General features: G+C 39.7%; 1 protein-coding gene across 3 annotated transcripts; it reads left to right on the forward strand.

Annotated features, from left to right (window-relative positions):
- Positions 1 to 6: 6 nt before the first annotated feature.
- On the forward strand, positions 7 to 8,959 carry LOC121023550 (odorant-binding protein-like). 3 transcript variants are annotated; one of them, XM_040465506.1, is made up of 7 exons: positions 7 to 418; positions 3,513 to 3,583; positions 6,133 to 6,234; positions 6,424 to 6,534; positions 7,381 to 7,482; positions 7,751 to 7,796; positions 8,703 to 8,959. In XM_040465506.1, exons 1-6 carry the CDS (start codon positions 399 to 401, stop codon positions 7,789 to 7,791), a joined length of 447 nt encoding a protein of 148 aa, XP_040321440.1. In that variant the 5' UTR covers positions 7 to 398; the 3' UTR covers positions 7,792 to 7,796; positions 8,703 to 8,959. The 3 variants fall into 3 exon arrangements, with proteins under 3 accessions (XP_040321440.1, XP_040321438.1, XP_040321439.1); XM_040465504.1 differs by lacking the exon at positions 7 to 418 and adding an exon at positions 1,875 to 2,339; XM_040465505.1 differs by lacking the exon at positions 7 to 418 and adding an exon at positions 1,879 to 2,267.
- The last annotated feature ends 1,112 nt before the right edge of the window (positions 8,960 to 10,071 follow it).

Consider the following 10,071-nt stretch of genomic DNA (forward strand, 5'->3'; position numbering starts at 1 on the left):
TTGCTGCTTCAAATATTATTTACAAAATGCTCACTTTCCTGCAGGCATTTTATTAAGAACTCAAGAGTAACAGACGATGAAGACACTTTTTTACCTCCATTGTGCGAACCAGAGCCAGATACAGATCTATAAAGTAATAATATCATGCATGAAATTCTTTACTAAGAGTAAAGATGCGGTGGAAAGAGGGCACCAGAAAATGACAAATGATCACATAGTTGAACTGTATTGCTAAATTGAAAACACCAGCAATCGCACATGCTGATGAATTCACCTGGAAATAACAATGATTTCCACACCAACATTTGACTTCCAGTAGACGACTCCTACGATAACAAAATGAAGCAGGAGGTATCACTGAAATCAAAGGAAGATAGGGCATCTGAAAGCATCAAATCATGCCAACAGATCCTGGCCTGTAAGATTAAAACATCTATTTACATCGCAGGTGGGAAGTATAATGCTAATTTCTATCTTTCTGAGTGCCGATGGATCTGCTCGGGGGAACTGATGATAGCTTATGATAGTTCCAAAAGTTCCCAGTATAAAGAAATGAGAAACCTTGCAAGGGGGGGTGACAGGGGATTATAAGAAACCGAATGAAGTCTGTTTCGGAAGACCTCATTTCTAAAGCTATAGGTAGAATGCAAGAATCTTTCAGTCTCCACTGCTCACACACACATACACACAGGCACATACTTTGAAGAATGAGAAATAAAAAGAGACTGACATGAAGGAAAAGAAAGGGCTATGTCTGGAGAGAGTGGTTTATACATATATAAATATAATTGTGTATTAAATTATATAACATGTTATATATATAATATGAAATCTTATACAATTATAATATGGAATAATATATGATAACAATAATATATGTATACGCCTGCAATATAGTGAGCATTCCATAAATAACACTCGAAGGCTCTACGAAGTCAGTAATGGATAAAACTGCAGTATATTATATACAATAATTATATAACATCGCATATATACATACATTATATGTAATATATGTGTAATGTTATATAATTATGTAATTATGTACATAGATGTAACAGATATGTAATGTAATACAATATATAATTAATAATATAATTGATTGTATATAAAATATATAGTTGGTTATATGTTATATGCAATAATCATATAACACTGCATATATACATACATTATACGTAACATACATGTAACCTTATATAATTGCGTGCTTATATAGATACATATATGTAATAGATATGTAATGTTATATAATTATATAATTGATTATATAACTGTATGTAAAATATATAGTTGATTATATGTTATATACAATAATTATATGACATTGCATATATACATACATCGTAGGTAATACACATGTGATGTTCTATATTTATGCAATTATGTACATAGATATAATAGATATGTAATGTAATACAATTATATAATTAATTATATAATTGATCGTATATAAAATATGTAATTGGTTATATGTTAGATACAATAATCATACAATACTGCATATATACATACATTATATGCAATATACATGTAACCTTACATAATTGTGTGAGTATAGATACATATATGTAATAGATATGTAATGCTATATAATTATATAATTGATTATATAACTATATAAAATATATAGTTGATTATATGTTATATACAATAATTATATGACATTGCATATATACATACATCGTAGGTAATATACATGTAACGTTATCTAATTATGTATGTATGTATCTAATGTATGTATGTATATACATACATATATGTAAAAGATACGCAATGTTATATAATTATATAATTGATTGTATACAAAATATGTAGTTGGTTATATGTTCTATATAATATATATAATCGATTATACACATATTATCAAATTACACGCACATCTGATTCCAATAGATATACCTGTCAGTTTTCATTAACTTTTTAAAGAGTACCCTAGGGTCTTTTTCTCTCAGTTTTCAAATTTCTGTGTCCGTCTGTGTTTAGTAGACTTTCCCTTTGGACGCCCACCCTGCAATCAGGTTCACTGAAACGCAAGGCACGTGTAGTGGTAGGTATCCATGTGAAGGCATAATTCAGTGAATTTGGACCTATGTGTACATCTACTGCACCCAAAGATGCATACATTTCCCTCACCCCAGGTAGCTACAGGCAACACCTGACATGCCGTGTTTTCCTTCCCTCTTCCAGAACTTCACACGCATTAAACTTCACACGCTGAAATCAAACACGATGCATCTCATTCTGCTGTCTTCACTCTGCATGAGGTTTGGAACGTATATCCACGTGTCTCCGTATGCAAACAGTCACTCGTGTCATTGCCAATCAAAGTTCCTCGTGTATGTACCAATATGTACGTTTCCCACTTCCTGGGTAACGTTTCCACTTTGTGGTTGTCTTGAACACCTTGGATACGAACTGCTCTGCACTAATGTCTGTGCCGACACATATTCATTTGCAACTCTTCTCCGGTAGCCCAGAACTGCTGCATCATGGCACACGAGCATATTTAACCACAGAAAGGGTCAAGCTGTTTTCTAAGTGCCGGTGCCTTTTGCATTCTTGCCAGTAACGTATCCGATACTTAGCGGCAGCACATTCTTCCTGAACCTCGGTATTGACATCTTTTGATTTTAGGCAGTCCCGTGAATGTGAGGTACCAGCTCACTGTGGTTTTAACCTGCGTGTCTCTGATGAGTCATCGACCTGAGCACGGTTTCCTACACCATTCTTTCGTGACGGGTCCGTTCAACCATTTGCCCCATTTTAGTTGGTTTACTTCCTCTTTTACGATTTCTGCCGTATTCATTCTTCCTGTTTTTCCAAATATGCATTTTTTATCATATACACACACAGGAATACACAAACTCTCTTGTTATATATGTGACACGTATATAAGTGTTTGTAATACACATGTAGTTTCCATCTAGCACATACACGCATCATGTGTATTTATGCATTTGCTCGTGTGTGTATGGATGTATGTTTGTGCGTGTGCACACATATGTGACTTGATGTCTAATTTTCTGAGTAGTGTTTTTATACGAGTCTATGGTTCTGATTAAATTAAGCCCATCATTTTTTCCTCCTTTCCTAGGGGGTGCTTTTTGTCTATTATATTATGTAAGACATCTTTGCCCGCGTTGTGAGAACCGCCAAGGACCGTCTTGACGGCTCTCCTTCTCTGTTTCCAGAAAATCCTTAAGGCAAGGGAATGTTCTCTTTGCCTTCTTTTCTCACAATTCAGATTTCTTCATGTTTAATTGCCTTTAAATAGGACTTGTTTGATAGTCACTCTTTAGAACTACCTGATTCCACGTGTGGACAAAGACATTTTTGGCAGGTGACCTTTGATGGTGGAAAACCTACTTCTTCTCTTTCAAATGGCACGTTGTTTACAGGCACTGAAATGATGCCTCATTCAGATTCTTGTGCGATTGAGACAAAGAGAATGTTAATTGTGGTTCAAAGTTTGTTTTCATCGACTCACTCGAAGACATTTTGTTTTTAAGGGCGAACGGACGGTGCACAGAAAAGTCTGCCGTGGGAACCATTGGGCGTGACAAGTTTATCAATATTGGTTGTAAGTACAAGTATTTTACTGAGATATTAAGGTCAAAATCTTAGTCTCCGCTTCTTTCTGGAACTCTTGTCTGCCTGAATTCTAGTTCAACTAATCACTGGAAATGTGACCAGGCACACTCCCCTAAATTATCTATCCAAGCACTTTATCTTGTCGTGCACAGTTAAGTCATAGGACATTGGTGGCCCCTTCCAATTTTGAGTATTATTAAATCATTCATAAGGGCTCAGGATGTTTATTTCATAAAGTTCTTGAGTATATGAGAATGTTTCAAGATAATTTAAATGGCCTTAGGAACTACATATAATAGGTTTATCCTCGGTTTACATATGAATCTCATTTTGCTTTATGAGAATACTTTTTTAAACATCATCTTAAAACGTCTTACTGCATTCCATTCTTGGGAGATTAACCTACAATCCAAGGAAAGTGGAGTGATTTTAATCACCAGGCACATTTGTTCGTAACCTCAGCTTCTGTTAAAAGCAATGGGGATGTCGGCTAACACTTAGATTCTAAACTCTTCCTAATTACCCTAAACAACACTGCAAATTTTAAATGGCCTAATGGCTAAATATCTGATTAAATTTGTGATGTGTAAGTCTGTGGTTACACCCCTCATCTAAGGTAAGAAACAGCACAATGGCTTTGCAAAAAGTAAAATATATATGCAAACAAAGTGAATTATATGCCTGGCCTTCGACCCTATGCATATTCCTCAGTAACTTATGTTCCCGGTAGATTTTTTAAGTTATGTTCTCACTCTTCTTAGCTTTACATTATTTTTTCCTTTGCCTGAGCCATCAACGTCCTCTATCATCTTTTCTTGAATTTTCTCCCTTTTGGTAACCCCTTCTAACTGAGATTTGGACAACTTGAGAAGGGAGAATGAGCTGCACTTACTGTAACAGCTCTTTGGGAACTAGGAATTGGAACCTACCCAGCTCTGCTCTGGAGAAAGTGAGGTGTCACACTGACAAGCAGAATACCAGCAGTGGCCTTGAAACCACCCCGGAGGCTCAGAAGACAGATTTAACTTCACTGCTTCCATAACCTGCACTACCTCTATAAACCTACTTAGTGAGATTTCCTGCAAAGCCCTTCATTTAAAAAAATTTTTTAGGGGCGCCTGGGTGGCGCAGTCGGTTAAACGTCCGACTTCAGCCAGGTCACGATCTCGCGGTCCGTGAGTTCGAGCCCCGCGTCGGGCTCTGGGCTGATGGCTCAGAGCCTGGAGCCTGTTTCCGATTCTGTGTCTCCCTCTCTCTCTGCTCCTCCCCCGTTCATGCTCTGTCTCTCTCTGTCCCAAAAATAAATAAACGTTGAAAAAAAAAATTTTTTTAATATTTATTTATCTTTGAGAGAGAGAGACAGAGAGAGAGAGAGAGAGAGAGCCGAGGACAAGCAGGGGAGGGACACAGAGAGAGGGAGACATAAAATTCGAAGCAGGCTGCAGGCTCTGAGCTGTCAACACAGAGCCTGACGTGGGGCTTGAACTCATGAGCCGTGAGATCATGACCTGAGCGGAAGTTAGATGCTCAACTGACTGAGCCATCCAAGCGAAGCCCTTCTTTATAACATTATCATTAAAACATTTGGTTACTAAGAATCTGAAGAGATGGATAAACTCTTATTTAAATTGTTCCAATACAACCCAAGACTCATGGACCTAAGAGCAGGCCTGTGCAAGATTTAGGTCCATGCAACTCTGAAGTTGTTTCAGCTGCCACTTGGTCTCTGGCTGGGGCTGACTAAGGCTATTTGAATGGGAAACACAAAGTGGCAGAGTTTCAAATAAAATCCTGATGAGTGGTTCCAGTAAGGCATTGTGTACGTTGAGAGCAGAAGAGAGAACGGATATTAGGAGGTATGGTGATGACGCTAAGTTGGTCAATGCTTATTCTTTTTCTTGTATACGTGCCAGGGTGGATGGGCAGAGCCAGAGTGGAAGGTACCCCTGCAGGCGGGATCTGAACGTGTGTATCGTCACAAGTAAAACCGTATTAATAAAAATGCACATGTTCATGGCAGCCAGAAATTTGTTGGGTAGTACACCTAGATTAAAGGGGTGGACGCTAATGACTCAGAATATCGCCCAGTGTAGGATAGGCACTCAGCACACAGTCATGCAGGGTTTTAAAGGGCAACTGAATTTTGGTCTTAAAGAGAAATCATCTCCAATGCCGGGATAAGGCAAATAGAAAGAGATTTTAAACTTGTATTGATAATATGCCATATGACAACGAGTCGTGTTGTTCAAAAAACGTTGGCTCCACTGGAACACATATTTCAGAAAACACTTTAGTAAGTGAGGAAGGGGGGAAATGTTTAATTTCGGAAAAATGGGGCAATAAGGAAAAGTTCCTTACGGGCCTTGTCTGCATGTCATACGCAATGTTAACATTCGCTGCATCGTCGGAGGGACCAATGTGAGCATGGTGTTACCAATGTGCTAATTAGGCCACGGTAGAGCCAATCTCCAGTACATTCACTAAGCAAGGCTACAGTTTATATACATTTTACATATATATTTTTTGTCTCACTCACAGATATGAATCAAAATATTTTCAGTCTTTTTTCTGATACCTCAACTTCTATCACAATCAACGCGAACAGCAAAAGAAACACCACAAAAGGGTTTGTATTGCCTGGTACGTATATCTTCCTGACGATGGTCATGGCTGCGTAATATTTCCACTCTTGTCTGCCTGAATTCTAGTTCCACTAATCATTGGAAATGTGTCCAGACACACGCCCCTAAATTATCCCCTATCTCCAATATTCACTAAGGCAAGGCTACAGTTTATATACATTTTACATATATATTTTTTGTCTCACAGATACGAATGGAAATATTTTCCATATTGGGTATGACAGCCTCGGTTCTCTCATAATACGTACTGCCAACGTGGACAGAGCAGGACACACCACACAAGTGTTTGCATTGCTTGGTACGTATATCATCCTGACAATCATATTGGGCAGGTAATATTTCCACCGTCAGCATTCTCAGTGAGGAAATCAGTAGAGGTTGGAGGTACCAGATCATAAGACATTTAAGAACAATCCCCATTTGTGCAAAAAAAAAAAAAAAAATTAGTTTGATTAGAAATTATTTGCTAACAAGTCAACTCATTTCAAGCCACGGCTATGTTCGGGTTGACCCCAATTCCTTCATTTTATGACAATTTTTCAAATAGACTCTTCAGCCTCAGAGCAGAAACTTAAAAACAACAAAAAGCCTTCATCCTGTTTAATCCTTTCAATGCACTACTGTGAACATCAACGATTTCCACCCCCAGGGGCTTGAGAGGGGTGCTTCAGCTCTGAGATACTAGGTTTCAAGTTGGAAAAAGGCATTTGAAAACTCTGGTTTTCATAAAAAAGGAAGCTGTCTCCCATTACTGTGTGACAGGGCTATGGTTGGGAAGGTGAGAACCGCACTTGCATTTTCTTTGGTCCCAGACCATGGGTGCATGTCAGAGCCAGAGTCTGAGGTGTAGGCAGAGATGAGGTAGGCTGGATATACTTGATGGATTAGGTCCCCAATTCATGGATTTCCTGCTGTTTTCCTGGAGTCCCGCTGCTCATGTTGGGCACTGCATGGGTTACACAGGGACAGCAGTGAACGGCTCCTACCCACTTAGGTCAGGCAGCTGACACTGGGAAAAAGTCAGTGGCAACTGTTGGAGACTGAGTTAAAGACTTGATTTCCCCATGCATTCTCCTCATCCTGCATTCAGAAATTCTTAGGGGTTCTAATGGGCAATTTCTGCTTTATGCACGGTGATTTTCAGGCAAAAGACTTCACCCTGATGACAACGACTTTGCAAAGTTCAGGGAGTTAATGAGACGAAACAATATTCCTGAAGAAAATCTTATAGATATGAGCAAAACTGGTAATGTGACTATCTCTCTCTCTCTCTCTCTCTCTCTCTCTCTCTATATATATATATATATATATTTTTTTTTTTTTTCCTGAACATATCTCTCACCTCATCTGAAAATATGCTATTGGAAAAAAAAAAACTGATTCATTTACATTTTCTCTTCCATGAATTATCTTTCATAAAATCCATTATTTAAAAGAAGAAATCCTTACAAATATTGGGAAATGGCCATGATGGGTTGCTCCTTTATTCATGTTTTGTATTTGTCTTTCCTCAGAGAAGTGTCCTAAAAATGAGAGGGGCACCAACCCGTCCTGAACACTGTAAGTAAGAATGACGTGTTACCAGTGCCACTATGTCAACTCGGTAATTATGTCACTAGAGAGCTTTTTTATGTTACATGAGGTTATTTTTTTTACCCCGAGACTGCAAACCAGTTGAGGTGAATGTAATGCTAAAAAGCAGTTTGGGGGATAAAGCCTTATTTCACAAGAATCACGCCAGTGACAGCCATTCAGAGAGAAGCAGGAAAGCCAGATGCTGGTGGGGATGACAGGAAAAATAATGAGTTTTCCAGTCAGTTCTGACTTGAGGGTTGTCCGAATGCGTCACCACTCCATGTGCACTATTCCCGCTCATCCCGTGTTTAGTTCTGCATAATTGCAACAGCCACCTCAGAGGCCCTCCTACCATGCCAATGACACAAGCGTTCAATGTGTATTTTCCGGCAGAACGTGATTTCCTTAAAGTGTGATTGTTAAACCTTTAAAGTAATACGAGCCTCAAATTACGACTGTGCTCTAGGCTAACACATGCCATTTGTCACTGCTGTTGGGAGAAAGGGGCAAAAGAAAGGTCAAACAGAAATATTAGCTTTCATGCTGAATATAATGTCCTGAGGCCAGAGAGCTTTTGCAATCAGAAGACCAGAGTGTAACTCCATCAAAGATCCTGTAAAATCATGTTTGATGTGCCATCCCCATGAACATTCATTCTGAAATCATCAAAGTGTTGGAAGGGATCCTGATTATGAAAAGTCCCATCACACACACATCCCTGAAAACATTCCAGTGGGTCCCCCCCATATCGTGGGGATGGAGAATATGATGTTCCCTGTGGGACTGGTGCACTGGGTCAACTAAACGTCCCCTGAACCCTTGATGTTGTACTTCCTGAGGCTCATACAGTCCACTCAACTCAACCTCCTCTCCTGTTTTATGCACCTGTAGCTGCATCACTGAGAACCAGGAACACGGTCTTCCCCATGCAATCAGGATCAACAGCATGAAGAGTATGTTCCTTCTTTCTGCTTCACATCATTTTCTCTATTCATACACATGTTTGCCTTTCCCATCTCGTCTCTGTCCGTCACCGTTCAGGTCCTGTTTGGTGTTACAGGATTTCTCTGTCCATCACCATTCAGGTCCTGTTTGGTGTCACAGGATTTCTGAATGATTAAATAAATTGATTACACGTGTACCCTGTACCTGTGTGTCTGTGCACATATGCATGTATCCTAAACCTGTGTGTTTAATTTGAAAAACACATAAATATCCACTTTACATACAACTACCCAGGAAAGCATGGCTATCATAGGATCAACATCCCATCAGAGACCATTCAGATTAGGCTTAAATAGAAAAGCCACAGAGGTGTTTAAATGAGAGGGAGAAAAAGGTCTAAACCATCAGCGGAAGGGACGATGGGTATTTTTACTACAATGGTCAAGAAAAAACGTCCCAAGGAACCATCTTATCTACCACAAGGAAAGAATTGTGCACACCTCACTGAGATTTATACACAGACAGTCTACAATGCCTTGAGTCATAATTGAGGGGAACTGCCTACCATCACAGCACCATCACCCATGAAACTGAGGAGAAGGACTGGTATTTCCTTACAGTAGGATCACAGTCATTACAGACGGGGCATCACAGTCATCCAAGATGGGGCAGCGGCTGAGACACGGTCAACCCAGAGGGTCATGGTGTCAGTGTAGCGCTTGGACAAACCATCAGATGGTGAGCTCAGTCGGGAAGCTGTTAACACAGTATGCAAGATCTAGAGCGTGCCATTCCATTAAGTTTCAAACAGCAGTAGACACGGGAACTTCTAGGGAATGGCCATTCCCATTGTAACAGGCAGAGCACATGTATCAGCTAGCCATGATACACAGGTGTTCACCGTCTAAGAGATCAGCACTCAGGATGCACCACTTACTCCAATGGCTGTGCCAACGTTCAGAGATCCAGTCCACACCTCAGGAAAATAAAATGAGCTTTAAACAGTATTTAATAGAATAAATACAGTACATTCGGGCTTGAAGAGATATGTGTAATACCAAATACTTAGTGTGAATTAAGAATGGGCATGGAGAGGCTCGCCCATGGAGACATTCACTGATGGAGATGCTCCCTAGTGGAGGAGCTGCCTTGTAGAGATGCTTACTCATGGAGACATTCATCCGTGGAGATGTTCACCCATGGAGATGTTCACCCATGGAGAAGCTCGCCCATGGAAAGGCTCGCCCTTCGAGACATTCACTCCTGGAGAGGCTCAGCCATGGAGAGGCTCAGCCATGGAGAGGCTTAGCCATGG

The sequence above is a fragment of the Herpailurus yagouaroundi genome, unplaced genomic scaffold (assembly GCF_014898765.1).
Source record: "Herpailurus yagouaroundi ecotype Mexico unplaced genomic scaffold, PumYag 563, whole genome shotgun sequence".
NCBI classification, from domain to species: Eukaryota; Metazoa; Chordata; class Mammalia; order Carnivora; family Felidae; genus Herpailurus; species Herpailurus yagouaroundi.